This window comes from Pituophis catenifer, unplaced genomic scaffold (genome assembly GCF_029215685.1).
Source record: "Pituophis catenifer annectens isolate HBS135680 unplaced genomic scaffold, rPitCat1.0.hap2 SCAF_1, whole genome shotgun sequence".
NCBI lineage: Eukaryota > Metazoa > Chordata > Lepidosauria > Squamata > Colubridae > Pituophis > Pituophis catenifer.
The window spans coordinates 230577992-230594238 of NW_027256881.1; the positions used below are offsets into that span (position 1 = coordinate 230577992).

A 16247-nucleotide genomic window follows, 5' to 3' on the forward strand; every position below is an offset into this window, starting at 1 on the left:
TTTCTGGGAATTGAAGCCCCACACTTCATAAAGGTTTTCTTTCTTTTTTCTTTCTTTAATTTATATGCTGCCCTTCTCCGGAGATTCAGGGCGGCTTACAATGCGTTAAGCAATAGCCTTCATACTTTTGTATATTTATACAAAGTCAGCTTACTTTGTAAATAAAGTTACAAAATTTGAAAATAGAATAGAATAGAATAACTTTATTGTCACTTTGAATGTACACTAATCAGCATACATTAAAATGAAATTTCGTTGCATACAGCTCTCAAAGACATTGGACTTAAAGCAGGGGTCTCCAACCTTGGCAACTTTAAGACTTGTGGACTTCAACTTCCAGAATTCCTCAGCCAACTTTGCTTCGCTGGCTGCAGAATTCTGGGAGTTGACGTCCACAAGTCTTAAAGTTGCCAAGGTTGGAGACCCCTGGACTAAAGGATCCAGAGGAGATGACAAGAGTTGTTAGATCTAGCAGACTCAACCCAACAGTAGTAAAATGGATTATGAAGCAAATTCAAGCAAATCATGCTAATTGTTCCAGGGCTTCCATTTAGATCCTGAGCTCTCTTGGGATGTGCAAGTTTTTCAGTGATGCTAAAAGGAATGCTCAGTTCTTCCTGGGAGCAAATCCTCCTAGAGACATTTTGCTGTAATCACTGCAGGGGGTGTTCCCCTGCCCCTGAATAGGAAACTGGAGTTCTCATGACAGCGAGAACCAAGCAGGAGGATGATCTGTGAAATTCCACACATACTTGCCTTGGAACAAACAGGCAATTTATAGCAAGTCACTGTAAATAACATGCTGGCCCTTGCTCTTTCAGCTTGTTCTGGACATTTCCTTCTCATTATTCTCTAGCATCTGTCGGTTGTTTGCTTCCAAGTTTTCATTCCCCACCCCACCCCCCGATTCTTCATTTTTCCAATCATATATTTGTACTCTGGCACAAACGTGATTTGCAATTAAAAATAAAAAGTCAACATGAAATTTCATATGCACTTTGTGTGCATTTTTTAAAAATATACATGCTTTTCCATATATCATGTACTTTCCGTCTCCCCAGCAGTCTGACATAGTAAGTGACTTTGTGCATACTTTTCCTAATGCGTACATTTTAGTGTGCTCATTTACTTAATAAATGCATTTTCATAGTTCCTTTTTCTAAGTCGTCAAAACTACATTTCCAGGTCCAGAATCCTGTATTTGGCACGTTCGTGCATCTATTCATGTACATTGGACATGTTCACACCATTCAGAACTGAACTCATTTCTCTTGTAACTTTATTAAAATGTAGATTTTGAGCATGTTCTAAAAAGTATTTTTTTGCAAAACACTATCACCCATCTCTTCCCACTGATGACTGTATGACTGTAATCTTGTTGCTGGTATCCTTAAGATTTACTGTATATTGACTGTTTCCTAATGTGATTTGATTGCTTATTTGTTCCCTATGACTATCATTAAGTGTTGTAAGGGTTGTACCTTATGATTTTTGACGAATGTATCTTTTCTTTTATGTATATCGAGAGTATATAGACCAAGACAAATTCCTTGTGTGTCCAATCACACTTGGCAAATAAAGAATTCTATTCTATTCTATTCTATTCTATTCTATTCTATTCTATTCTATTCTATTCTATTCTATTCTATTCTATTCTATTCTAAAGCACTGTTCTGGAGACATAGAAGAATCAGTGGATTATGGGCATTACTGCCAACTGCAGGCAGTACTTTACTGCTATGTTTTGTGTGAACAAAAACAATTCCTTTTATCTGAGTTCAGCCCGTGTAGGAACACTAAACACCCAAAGTAAACACAGGGAACATATTTCTATCACAGGTTCACTACTTAAATTATGTGCATCTCTACACATTCCAAGATAGCACAGTAGATCAGCCTTGATCCTTGATTTTTTTTTTTCATCTTACTGTTTTGTTTTGTTTTTCTTCTCTAAACCATTTTCTCTCTGCTAAATATTTTAATCCCCATGGCCCAGAATCAGAACAGTAGCTTTGACTGGTACTGATGGCTGGATTAGATCCAGGACATTTCTGAGTGGTTCTACAATTAAATAGTTTTTCATCTTATTACCATTATTATGGGTAATGCTGAGGCTGACACTGCATACTGAGTGCAATGATCACAATATTTCCTTGTTTAAAGAGAATTCCAGAGCTTTAGCCCCAAAGACAGTTTTGGAAAGTCATTTCTGTAATTTCTCTGTAATTTCTGCTTGGGAAAAGCCTGTTTAATATGCAACCTTGTTTGAAATGATGAAGGCACTTACTGAAGGAACTATTGTTTCAAAATAACCAATTCACCTCGATTAAAAGGAAAGTTTGCCTGAATACATTTAAAAAACCTTCATGGCGTCCAAGGCATAACATAATTAGTTCTTGTCATGTACTGCATGGAATGAAATCTAGGATCTGTTGCGTAAATAAAAACTCATCTGTCTTAAAATAGCAAGCTTTTTGTCATCAGGATTTGAATAAACATGTTTTTTAAGGTGATCACATATATGCTTGAAGAGAGATGTTTAAAAAGCATATGAAGAACTAGTATTGAGGTTTTTAAAAAGAGATTAGACAACGATTTGTCTGAAACTGTATAGAGTTTCCTGCTTGAGTTTTCTCCTATGTCCCTTCCATCTCTGTTGTTCTGTTAGTCTGTTAAAATTATCACTGGAGTGAAAGAACAGGCTGTTGAGCTTGCCATTAGTGATGGGGCAGGAGTGGGGGAATCTTACAGTCTAAAGCTGTTCAGTTTATTAAGATTTCCTTCCACTGATTATAACAGAGTCAAAGATGCTTTCGACTAGGTGTATTGTCTTTTCTATGCCATAGGCACTCTAGGAAAAAATGGGGTTCCATTGCTTTTTCAGATATCTAGAATTGCAAAGACAAAAGCTTCAGCAAAGCTTTTTTCACCAAAAGGGAAATGACCATGGGAATTTCATGCATTTAAACTCATGCACATTACTTGTTCTTACTGAATACCACTTTCTCAGTTCAGAGGATGCAGAGCCCTGCCCAAGACTTCCAGTCCTCTTGAGCTTCAGAAAAAGACATGAAAGAAGCACCCGAGGCAATGGAATATTGAGCTGCTGCGGGTATTGTGGACATTTCCTTCCTAAATCAGCAGCTTGCACAAAGACACTAAAAGCTTTTTGCCAGTTCCCTCATTCACTGAATATAAAATCAAATCAATGCCCTGTCTTGTTTGCCACAATCACTCTAGCAGTTGCTGGGTAATTTCTCCCTAGGATCCACCCTATTCAACAATGTCGTATTGTATGTTTTAATGTCAACTGCTAACAATTATACATTAGAAATTCAGGATTTCTTGTGTTTATAAAGATGTCAGTTTAGGGCAAGTGAGGCACGGTACCAGCCCATGAATTAGCTAGGGCTGTCAGAACCCAGGGAGAGCACCCAAATTCAAGGAAGTAAGTACAGTGGCTCCCAAAATTAATTTTTCTCCTTTTGGGAGAAGGAAGGAAGGAAGGAAGGGAATTCTCGACAAACAAACAAAAGCAGCTTGAGAAAAGGTTTGTGGTGCTCATTGTTATCTCATGTTAGGAAGACACTAAGTACAGATTACAGATCGCCAACATATAGTAATGCTATTTAGGCTGCAGGGATTCACACTACTCCTAGGCTGAAGTGGTGGTGGGGGATCGTCTAGTCTTCAAATGGGACAATTCTAGCTGAAGTCAATCAATCAATCAGAATAGAATTGGAAGGGATCTTGGAGGTCTTCTAGTCCAGCCGTCTGCTCAAACAGGAGACCCTATACTATTTCAGACAAGTGGCTGTCCAGTCTCTTCTTAGAAACCTCCAGTGATGAAGCACCCACAACTTCTGAAGGCAAGCTGTTCCACTGGTTCATTGTCCTCACTGTTCAGAAGTTTCTCCTTAATTCCACGTTGCTTCTCTCTTTGATTAGCTTCTATCCATTGTTTATTGTTCCGCCCACTGGTGCTCTGGAAAATAAATGGACCCCCTCTTCTTTGTGGCAGCCTCTCAAATACTGCTATCATGTCCACCCAGTCCTTCCTTTCTCTAGACTAGCCAAACCCAAATTCTACCACCGTTCTTCATATGTTTTAGTCTCCAGGCCTTTAATCATCTTAGTTGCCCTTCTCTGCACTTTTTCCAAAGTCTCAACATCTTTTTTATAATATAGTGACCAAAACTGGATGCAGTATTCCAGGTGTGGCCTTACTGAGGCTTTATAAAGCTGTCGTAATGTCTGTTCCTCCATCTTAGCAGGCAATAGAGGCAGATTATCTGAACTACAGTACAAACCATGCTGGTCCTATCCAATGCTTGGCGTTTGCATATGACACACTTGCTAAAAATGCTAGCCATTACTGGCCCAAGACAATAACCTATGTGAAATACTTGAGATCTTTTCACCCTTCCCCCAAACTGATTCATGCATTGCTATGAATAATTAGGGGAATTTTTTAGCTATGCATTTTTCTTCACAAATTGCCAGGGCAGCCCTTTCTCTAGCTACATCAATGCTTGAATTTCATTTATCGCGCCACCAATTGGCCCCATCCAACCTCTCATTCCTTAACCTCCTAGAACACAACCTCCTTGGGCATGGCATGCAGATACAGTATGAGGCACCGTGCCCAGGCCATTGTTTAGAACTGAATAAATAGTCAATAGCAGCTATTGAAAATCTGGCCAAACTTAGAGAAAAGCCATTGCGAGTGAAAATGAAACATTATCTATATTTTCTTCACTGCAGTCTTTTCATTCTGCATTTTATGGGAAGAGTTGAGTTTATCCCTCTTAATTTGAAAGAAGCCATCTTAACAAAAGCAAGTTCCTGAAAAAGCACACGTCCTATGACTTACAAAATCCCCATTTCGGCCCTTAAAACAGAGATGGTTTAGTCAAAAGAAAACCCACAGCAAGACTTTCTTACCTGCTACTCTGTGAGCCACCAGACCTTCAAGATGCAAAGGTTCTTCCTCTGAAGCCTGAGAAGCTTCTCCGTGATGCTCAGCCTCATTGAAGGGCATCTGGGGTTGGACTGCTGTTGTGGATGAAGGAGGTGATGTCAGCAGAGGATGTTGCCCTTCCATGACCTTGCATGCTGTTGCATGAGGCCTGGGAGATGTGGGTGGGCTTCCTGCCATCTGCCCAAGGCTCTTTCCTTGTATTACAGTTGGCTGTTGGTTCTGATAGCCATATGGAGAATAGGCCTCTCTGAAATCTTGTGCTGGATACTCCGGTTCTCCAACACTGTTGAGCAATAGTTTCATAGGATGAACTTTAGGCGTTGGTTCAGCCATCTGGGGCACACTGGAGCCCAGGGAGTTTTGTGAAGGGCTTCCTGGAATCAAGCCAAAAGCATTGGTAGCCTTTGGCTGCACCACGTGAGGTCCTATCACAGGTTGGGCAGACATTGAAAGGGCTACTGGGTGTGGCCTGTCTTCTCTGGTAGCCAATGGAACACTCTGGGATTTAGGCATCATGGAGACAGAGGGATCCAGGTCATGCATGAGCATATTGAGAGCCTCAATGGATTGTTCTATTTCCTTCTGGGAGGCAACTCTAGGGAATTCAGGGATGCTTATGCTTTGAGGAGGTGCTGCTTGTGAAGGGCTGGATTGGGGGCTTGCACTAGCAAGACTGGAACTATGGCTGTCTCGGGCACCATCCTGTTGACGTGATGGTGGTCTGCTACCTCCACCTTGTTGCTGCCAAGAGTTAAGCCCCCTCTGGACAGCTTCTCGACTACTTGTGCTCCGGGCTGGTGCTTGAGGAAGCTGGGAGATTTCAACAGTAGCTGTGGGGAAGGACTGGGAGCGATATATGCTATTTGAGTCGTAGCCATAGGGATACTGATGGCTGGAGGCTGGTGGCTGGGGTTGTAACCAGCCAGGAGTGGGGAAGCCATGCTGGTGATAATCAGCCAGATTTTCTTGGGCAGACACTGAGGGCCTGATGTGCGCGTAAGCATCATGAGGGTGACGTCCTATAATGTTCCTCAAGGCATTCTGGTTGTTGTAGGGATAACCACCATTGATAATCATCTCCGAGTCATGCAGCTTGTCTAAGCCATTGAAATTGGATGAACCATTGGGTAAAGAATTGAGGCTCTCCATCCGGGGAGCCTCATGATAGCCAATGTCACTGGTGTTGGTAGTGCCATCGAAAGAGGAGAGGGTACCTAAGCTACCCACACTGTGTCCATCCTGGTTGGGCAACTCATCATCCAAAATGTCAGTTTCCCTCTCGGCCACTAAGCCAGCAGCTTCCCCATTGACATGAACCTGAGCTGGTATGATATGGCGGCCTGGTGAAGCAGAAACAGCCGCTGTTATCTCACTGGGGCTGTGGTTGTGCATGGTGGCTTCGTTTTCCAAACCAAATCCACTGAGCAAACTCTCAAGCTCCCGCTTTTCTTCAGGGGTCAGAATAGGGTTGTTTCCTCCACTGCTGCTGGGAACCGAAGGTGCTGCCTGCTCATCGGTCTTGTCTGTCTTGGTGGAAGCAGTTGAGTTCCCTGAATCACTGCTGACCGACAGCGTGTGCTCAATGTGGTTGGGGGCGGCAGAGAGGGCAAGCCGGTTGGGGTTGACAGTGCCAGTGCTGCCGTGAAGGGAGTCTTTCTTTTTCACCTTGGCATATAGGCTTCCATCCAGAGGTCCTTGGGTGTGCCCAACTTCTGCATGAAAAAGCAGAGAAAGAAGTCAAGGAAATCAACAGTTAAGTCAGATCTCCTAGTTCATGGGTCTCCCAACCCGGCAACTTTAAGACTTATGGATTTTTAACTTCCAGAATTTTTCAGCCAGCATGGCTGGCTGAGGAAATCTGGAAATTGAAGTCCTAGTTGAAACTTAAAAAGATTTCTGGGCTGGTGTCCACTTTTAATTACCAAGAAAATAAACTTTGCTACTCTACCAATTGAACATTTGGTATTCCTGGTATCCGAAGCAGAACATCTAGATTCAGTCACAGTTTTTTGTTTCATATAGCATCAACCTTGTGAACTCTCAAGTTTCCTCTTTCGTGTGTGTGTGTGTGTGTGTGTGTGTGTGTGTGTGTGTGTGTGTGTATGTTATGTATGTGTTTGGATAGATATACACTTTCTCTTGAGAGCAGGCAACAGAATTTCAGTCTGCTCACAGTACCAAAAAGGACAATTAAAAGTTATTTATTTATCTTATATCACATGTTCTCTGCACCAGTCGGTCTCCCTGAGGTCTGCCCCATATCCCATTCCTACAGGAATTCATTGCAGCTGAAGAAGCACTGATGAAAGAGAGCCAAAACAATTGCATGGGACTCTTCCCCCCTTTCTCCCCCACCACTCACCCATTATCTGAACACAGGATGTTTTTTATAGCAGATGCATTTCACATTGATCCAATGATATAGGAAACCTGAGGTGGGGCGGGGGGAAGAGGGGGATGTAAAACTACAAAAATATAAACAGTTTCCCAAAAATGGCATTCTATAGGATGAGCTGAACCTCTGACTTTTGCTGTACGCCAGGAACTACAAAATACAGGAGGATTTTTGGGCTCCTATACGGGTCTGTTTGGTTTTACTTGGCCAGAAAATGGATCTTGGCAACTGCAATGGAGAATATAATGAAAAAGTTGGCTGAATACGTATGCTTCTCTCTACTGGTTGCTGGGGAACATAAATGGGAGGGCACTTTTATCTCCAGTATTCTGTTTGTGAGTATGTATTTAATCCACCACCGTGGGAACCAATGTTAGTTTAAGGATATGTATCTGTGATGTGTTAGTCAGGAAATTTGACAGATGGTTAAACACACTGCTTCACACTTACCTATACTAGCCCAACCTGTTAATGGCAGTAATTAGTGGTTGTTTTTCCACAGGAAAATAGCTGAAATTTGGTAGGGAGGGAAATGAAGGACTCCACCAATCACATGCCTTAATTTGTCCCCTATTGAAACGATATTGGCGGCACCAGTTGTTAATCCCATTTATAGTGATAAAATAGAACTTGGTGATCAACACAGTAACTCAAAGACTGGTGAGATGTCTGCCAGTGCCCTAAATAGGACTTTAGTCATAAAGGTCACAGGATAGTATTTTTTTGTTTTAACGTTGAATAAATAGAACACAGCCAGAGATCTTGTCAGATAAGTAAGATTAAATGTCTATTTACTTTCTTGTATGGACGACCCCCTGATAAAATTCATAGTTGCAATAGTTTACATACGTGATGCTTCAAAACTGCTTTCTGTGTGGATTTTGGGCAAGTTCGAATAGGGATATATATATACATATATTTTCTTACTTTTTTGTAGGTTTTATGTGTGTTTTTCTTTTAGCCAGGTTTTTCCTACATAGCCAAGATTTTTCTACAGCCCTAGGTCAGTGAAGTCACATCCACTCGATTCTGGGCTTTTTTCTTCCGGCAGCCAGCAGGCCCTATGCTGCCCTATGCTGCTTAGTGAGAGACTTATATAGATCTATTTCTGGCTCATTAGCCACCATCAGTAAGCCACACCCACATCTCATGTATCCTCCCTGTAAAGGTACAATATCTATTTTCTTACTTTTTCGTAGGTTTTATGTGTGTTTTTCTTTTAGCCAGGTTTTTCCTACGTAGCCAAGATTTTTCTACAGCCCTAGGTCAGTGGAGTCACATCCACTCGATTCTGGGCTTTTTTTCTTCTGGCAGCCAGCAGGCCCTATGCTGCCCTATAACGAGCTAACGATGGCTAACGAGCCAGACATAGTTCTATATAAGTCTCTCACTTATAGGGCAGCATAGGGCCTGCTGGCTGCCAGAAGAAAAAAAGCCCAGAATCGAGTGGATGTGACTCCACTGACCTAGGGCTGTAGAAAAATGTTGGCTACGTAGGAAAAACCTGGCTAAAAGAAAAACGTATGTATGTATGTATGTATGTATGTATGTATGTATGTATATTAAAAAAAACCTTATATTTATTCATAGAGAAAATCAGGAAATATGTTCTTTTTCTTCTTCTATTTTGAAGCCTCTGTGAAATTTCCTGGAACTGCTTGAATACAATATGAAATGCACTTGTTCAAGAGGGGAAAGGGGGAATGACTTCTCTTTGGCAAAAAGCCGAAGATTGATTCAGGGACAAAAGATGAACTAATGGAGGAGTGTAGATCACAAAGCGCTTATCTGCAAAGATCAAGCATTTCCAAAATGGACTCACAATTCTAGCCTACCACAATTTTTTCTCATGAAGCTCAAGGATGCATCCACACATACGGGCACACATAGACACATATCCAAATAGCAACTATTAACAACCATTGTACAACAGTAACTATATAGAATTTATGTAAGCAAAAACATAAATCCGGCATCTACCTTCCTTTGCTTGCCCCAAAAGGAAGCTAAAGTAACATACAGTATGTCACAGAAATGAATATGCCATGTTGAACTTCCAGTGACCAGTATGAGAGAGTGAGAGCGATAACACCAAATTAAACACACCTGCTCCCCCTTCACACCTGAGACCTTGTAACACTAATGCTACCAGGGAGGGAAAATGGCTACTTGGGCCCCATTTGGACATTATCACTTAGGGGTGTACTCACTTTTGTTGCTAGCAGTTTAGACATTAATGGCTGTGTGTTGTGTTATTTTGAGGGAACAGCACATACAAGCTGTATACTCACTACTTTACATTCTAGCCAAGTGTCATTTCTTCGGTGTAGTCACATGAAAAGTCACATGAAAAGATATACTTAAATATTTACAAAATGTGAGGGGATATGCTCACTTCTGTACATACACTAAAAACCATCACAAGAGGACCAAGAACAGATTAACACAGAGACCGCCTACTACCACCAATAGCCTCCCACCGGCCGGTACGCTCTCATAGAGAGGGGCTCCTCCGGGTGCCGTCAGCCAAATAATGTTGACTGGCGGCCCCCAGGGGGAGAGCCTTCTCTGTGGGGGCACCTACTATCTGGAACGAGCTCCCCCCGGAGATACGGAGGATCCTGGATCTGCGCACCTTCCGCCGCGCTCTAAAGACCTTTTTATTTCACCAGGCGGGCCTGGTCTAACTTTCTCCCTCTTTTTAAAATAATTTTAATATTTTAATATGTTTAATATTTTTAATCCTCAAAGTTTAAATTTGTTTTAAATTGACTGGGGTTTTAATCTGTCTGGGCCAACCATTTAATTCGATTTTATTTCTGCTTTTTAAATTTTGTATCTATGTATTTTATTGTTGGCTGTTCACCGCCCTGAGTCCTTCGGGAGTAGGGTGGTATACAAATCAAATAAAAGTAAAAGTAAAGTAAGAGACAAAATGTTCAAGAAATACATAGTAGTGCTCAGCATTTAAAATGCAAAGCACTTGTTCATTTCATGGCCAGCTGCATGCACAATCACTCATCTAGAATTTGTTTACACTAACTATTAGGTGAGGGGAGCAATGCACACATCCTTTACAAAGTGGCAGTCATAAAATACTTTCCAGGGTTTTCTACTGATCAACACTTAAACCTACCAAATCTTTTCTAAGCTCAGTTAAAGAACTTTCAACATAATTTTTCGGAACTGACCTTTCCCAGAAGGCCAGCTATATGGAGTCCAGGTTGCCCAACTGCAATCATTGCTTTACAAAGATGGAATGAACCTCTCACATTCTTCCCAAGGGCTGAGCAGCTGCACATACGAGCCCCGAACAACTGATGAATTTTGTGGGGAAGCCACAAGAATGATTGAAGAAAAACCTACACTGTAGTCTGCTTCTCCTGTTGGGAGTCGTATCATCCCTTCCATGGTCCTACAAATTTCCTCTATCAGTCTTCCGGAGCCATTCAGTGTCCTTAGTGAGGTTGCATAACCAGAACTGATGGCGGCCAGAATGGGCTGATGGTACAGATTTCAGCTTAAGAAGTGAATTCTTGAGCATATAACAAAACACATCTGTATTTAGTTAACAGGTCCAAAAGCTGCTCTCTGGTGCCAGTAGAACTCTCCCAAAGCCATCTTACTGCCAAACAATTATTTTTAATTTGAAAATGCAGCCAGAAGACATACCAGAAGGCATCCTGCATATCGTTCTATTTCAAGGGTCCATGGGAAACTGAGAGGGGCAAAGGGGAGAGAGACTAATCTTGTCCCCAAATATCTCTTCAAGAGGATCACCCACCAATTTAGGATTCTCACTAAAGGAATGGTGGGTAAGCTGTTCTGGATACCTAACTGACCTTGTTTTGTCCTTGCAGTATTTCTACCAAAGCTGCCCCTATAAATAGTAGGTTGGGTCCAGGGAATCATTCAGCGTATCCCAGAGGAGCTAGGGTGATGGTATAGAATAATATACTGTTCTGCTCCCATTACTGCCAGCATTGTTCAATATATTCCCAAGAAAACAGTGAGTCCTCAGAGAGGTGATAACTTTCTGTTCCATTTTAGGGATGGGCATCTGAGAGTGGCAGTCCCACTCCTTGTTCCCCACTTGGGTAACTGAGCCAATAAACCTTAATCTCAGATTTAGCAGAAACACTGGGTTGCCGATGGCTTTTTCACTTGTACAAATTTCTTTTTGTCTCCTGAGATTGCCCAATTCCATTATGAAATCAAGGTGCCATGATGCTTAGCTTCCCACCCCACCTATCCCCGTTCTACTTTTCAGGAGTATCCAGAGCTTGGCTTACTTTGCTATTTCCTTTGAAAGTTCCTTGTTTCCTTCTTATGAAGGAAAATGTACCAAAGAAATTAAACTGAGTGTTGACAGAGGTATAGATTTCCCCATTTTCTCACTGAAAACAAAATAGCCTTTCCTTCCCTTCCTTATCCACCAGATAGAAGCCATGATGGTATTCACACAAACATCCAGAGAGTCAGAGGGGTGAGGTTGTTAACAGTGCAAGTGCCCACAAGCATTAAGGCAGAATGGAGGCCCCTTTGTCTTCTATAGGGAGTAGTATGCCACATAGTAGATGTGGCATTCTGTCCTTCTGCACTGTCTGCTCTATGTTACCCAGAATTGAGAAACAAGGGAATCTCACTCCCACCAAGCCTATACACATTATGCGATATGATGATAAAGTAGGCTTATCTCCAAAGCTTAAACACTGAAAACTCTTGACTATGGTGAGATAATTGCACTTCGTTACTTAATTTGCAACAAAATGTGAATGGAACTAATTTCATGAAGAATTAGGTACTGGGAGTTCTTCCAGAGGACATCAACACAATAACACTGCTTGGAAAAAGAATATATAAATGCTTGCAAGAAATAAATATATAAATATATTGTAATTTTTTATCACAGCAAAGGATACATATACAAATACATATACATATACATATACATATACATATACATACATACATACATACATACATACATACATACATACATATATATATATATATATATATATATATATATATATATATATATAGTGTTTTTCTATCAAAGCACCTGGTCTACCCCAATATGGGAGGGAGCATACTGCTTCCCTTTCGCCTTTCAGCTCCAATCCAGGAGCCTTCAAACAGTCGCATTCACAACAAACCATTTTATATCAAATTTATATTTCGCTGATAAAGAAATAAAGGAAGACTAGTATAGATCTATTTCAAGCGATTTAGCTCTCATCCCAAGTTCGAATCCGAGTAAGGGTATGGTTAGCTGATGAGAGCTAAATAGCTTGAAATACATCTATACTAGTCTCCCTTTATTTCTTTATCATATATATATATATATATACCAATCAGTCCGAAATAGACCCAATAGGCAGCAAAATGTATGCTTGCTGTCTGAAGAAGCCTAGGATAGTCGATGTGATTTCACTGAGTTATGGCTGCAATTTGAGAAACTTGGTTTATGTAGGAAAATACCCGGTTGAAGAATACACACACACACACACACACACACACACACACACACACACACATGCCACAAACAGGATCTAAACATTTACAAACCTCTGAACACATTTGTTGTGACTTGAATTAAATGTTATTTCTCTCTTTCTTTTTCACATTTAATGGGAAAAAAACCCCAGCTTAGGTGAGACAGGTTTTCCCTCAGCCGTTTGTAAAATAAATAAATAAAAAACCTGCTCTGGTGCCCAGTCTAGTAGCAACAGGTGCCTCCCTTGTTGATCTCCTCTGTTCCAATAAGGAAGGCCGGCAGACCCATCCAGTCAAGTGACAGGCAGGGAAAAGAGGAGGAAGAACACCCGTTTGTTTATTGACGCAGCTGCCAGAGTTGTCAAAGATAGTGGATACTGCAAGGGCATGAAAGAGGGAAGCGGCTAAGTTATCTGTATCGATTCAGACAGCAAGGATTTCAAAGCCAAGAGCAAAAAAAAAAAAAATCATTCTGTCTCCTATCCACCCCTTCTAGCTCTGCTGATGGAAATTAACAGCCTAGTCAGGTGAGGATAGACTCCGTATTTTGCTCTTGAATGTCTCACCTTTCACCCAAATGGATAAAACGCCCGAGCCATGTCATGTAGAAATATGGCTGGATTATTTGCTGTTGTTTCCCACTTTTTTCCCCTCTTTTTTTTCTATATATCTACCCCCCCCCCACCACCACCACCACCAATCTTCCTAAACGGAGGTCCGTGTAAAGTTATTAAAAGAATCTATATTGAAAAGGTTCTGCCAGCTGGGACCACTTCCAGCTTTCTGGAAATGATGGGAGTCAAATCCAATTATAATTCTGCAAGCCTAGATGGCGTCAGTCAGTCAGTTTACTCTGCAGAAAAAAATTATTAATAAAAAGGAATCAGTTACATGGCAAACAGCAGCTCCGGAGCAAAGCCTTGGGTAGGTAAATTTTTATTTTCCTAAACGAAAATAAAACGAGTCGTTTTAAGTTTAGCTTCCATGTTTTGCTTAGTAAAGAGCAACTGAATCGACTGATCAATCAATTACACACCATTGGCTATAGTAGCCATCGGCAGGAGTTATTCCTCCTAATCTGTCAATCTAGGTAAAGATTTGTATCCCTTCTCCCTTGTGCCCCCCTCAGAAATTCAGTGACAAGTCACTGACACGAGGATAATAAAAATAAGTTGATTGAGTTTGTGAAGGTTAACTTCTACAAGTTTCATCTTGAAAGTTTGTGCATGCAAATTTATATAAAAAAAAAAAACCTATGTTTTTCACACAAAAAAGCTTCTCTTAGATAGCAAGAAGAGTAGCATCTCTGGGTACTCATCCTCCCTGCCTCAGATACTCTGCTGGCAGTTGGGATGAAGGATCCAGCCATGTAGCAGATTCTTGGAAACAGTTCTGCGTAGTCTGTATTAGAGACCTTTCATTGCCCACCTAAAAGTTGTGCTGCCTTCTGCTTTGGGAAGTGGGCAGCATCAAGAAGCCCATCCTTACCTCAGCCACAAGACCAGGAGGAACACTTTCCCAGGAGCAGGAAAAGCCTAACTTGGTCCAAGTTGCCATTTTTTTGAGCATGGATCACCCCGAGAGCAGAGCTAAACCCCATCACAGGCAAAACAAACTTACCACTTAGGGAGGGAAGTCTCTGCAGCTGGAGAGAAACTGGGCTTGTTTGTTTATTCTTCAGAGTTGAAGTGCAAGGGTGCTCCTAAAAGAGTTCGCCGGAGCACACTGTCATTCCATCTGTCTCAGGCATGGGAATGAGGCTTATTTTTCCCTTGGCTTGTAGGAAGCGAGTGGGATAAAACCCTGTCTGTAATTTCAGCCAGTCAGATCCCGAGGGGTTCACTTATCATCCCGTAGTTATGTGATTTCAGGATGACATCACAGAAAAGGCTGAGTGACTGAAGTGCAGAAGGAGTTTCTTCAGCTCCTAGCCACTCAAATACAGTCCTCTAGTCACCGAGAGAATTTCGGGGGGGGGGGTGTTTGGCAGTGGTGGAAAAGAGGCGGAGAAAAAAGGCAGAATGACAGAAGGGAGTGGAAAGAGAGTGGAGCAAGAGGGAAGGAGGGAGGGTAAAAAGAGAGCTCTAACCTAAGGGGAGGAGATCAGAGGCTCGGCCAAATCATTCCTTTCCATTCCATACTCGCCAAAACATTTCTCTTTCTTCCAGAGGGACCTCCCACAACCATAGCAGCATTTCCCAGCTGCTAAACAAAAAAGACTTAAGAAGGGATTTATTTCTTAAAAATGAATAACAGTAAAACTATGACATTAAGGACTGCCGACTCCTCTAGCTAATCTGATGGATTTAGTTCATCCAGAGAGGAAAAAAAGCCGAAAGCAAAACACAACATTCTCCTAATTTCCTGGCACTGGTATTTGGTGTGATATTTGCCTCCTCCTTATCAAGCATTGTCAAGTGCATTCCCATCAGTGCTAAAAATGGATATGCCGCTTTCTTTAACAATATGAATGCTTTAGCTCGCATATGCAACTTACGAGTCCAGAGTTTGTAATTCTTTATGAAGAGCCTACGGGAGACAGCAGTACTTCTGTGGAGTTTACAACCTGCTTTTCAAAAACTTGAACTTTGGACTGGCAGAGCAATTTGATGTTTCTGTTAACAGCCAGCAGTAAAACAAGGAAACCTTTAGGATTTGGGTTCAAAAAAAAAATCCAGCAAACTCAATATTTAGCTTGCATTTGAAGGAATTCTTGAAGTGAAAGGCGACATTTCTGCAGTATAACAAGGAAAAGAAACCATCTCCCTTTTCTTTGGGACCTAAAATTCAGAAGTGCCAAAAATTACCCAGAAAGATGGGGGCAATCCACAGCATGCACCACTCTGCTCAATTCCACTTCAACAATTTATTTAACTATTCATTTTTCACAGATCATCCAAAAAGATCAGAAATCTCTTGAGAGGGAAGGAAAGTTCAGGTTCGTTTGCCTAAAGCCTTTCTCTCAAGTTGTGAACCAGCTCATTTCTAGATTTTGCATTCATTTTGCATCCCACTGTATTGCCAATTCAAATACATATTAGTGGCAAGCAAAACATGAGTAGTTGTTGTGCCAGTCTTTTTTTTTTTAATTTGATTTATATGCCGCCCTTCTCCGGAGACTCAGGGTGGCTTACAATGTGTTAAGCAATAGCCTTCATACTTTTGTATATTTATACAAAGTCAGCTTATTGCCCCCACAAACTGGGTCCTCAATTTACCTACCTTAGAAAGGGATGGAAGGCTGAGTCAACCTTGAGCCTGGGGAGATTCGAACTAGCAGTAATTGCAGGCAGCTGAATGATAATAACAGGCTATTAGTCTGCTGCGCCACCAGGCTCTTGCCCAGTACAGTGTCCTTCAGATATCTTGAAA

General features: G+C 41.4%; 1 protein-coding gene across 7 annotated transcripts in view; it reads right to left on the reverse strand.

The window, feature by feature from the left end:
• TNS1 (tensin 1) overlaps nucleotides 1-16247 on the reverse strand; it is a 236648-nt gene that overhangs the window by 59314 nt on the left and 161087 nt on the right. For all 7 annotated transcript variants that reach the window (XM_070952600.1, XM_070952525.1, XM_070952672.1 and 4 more), the window contains one exon: nucleotides 4945-6693. In XM_070952600.1, the coding sequence (XP_070808701.1) occupies nucleotides 4945-6693 (1749 nt within the window). The remainder of the gene's footprint in view (nucleotides 1-4944; nucleotides 6694-16247) is intronic.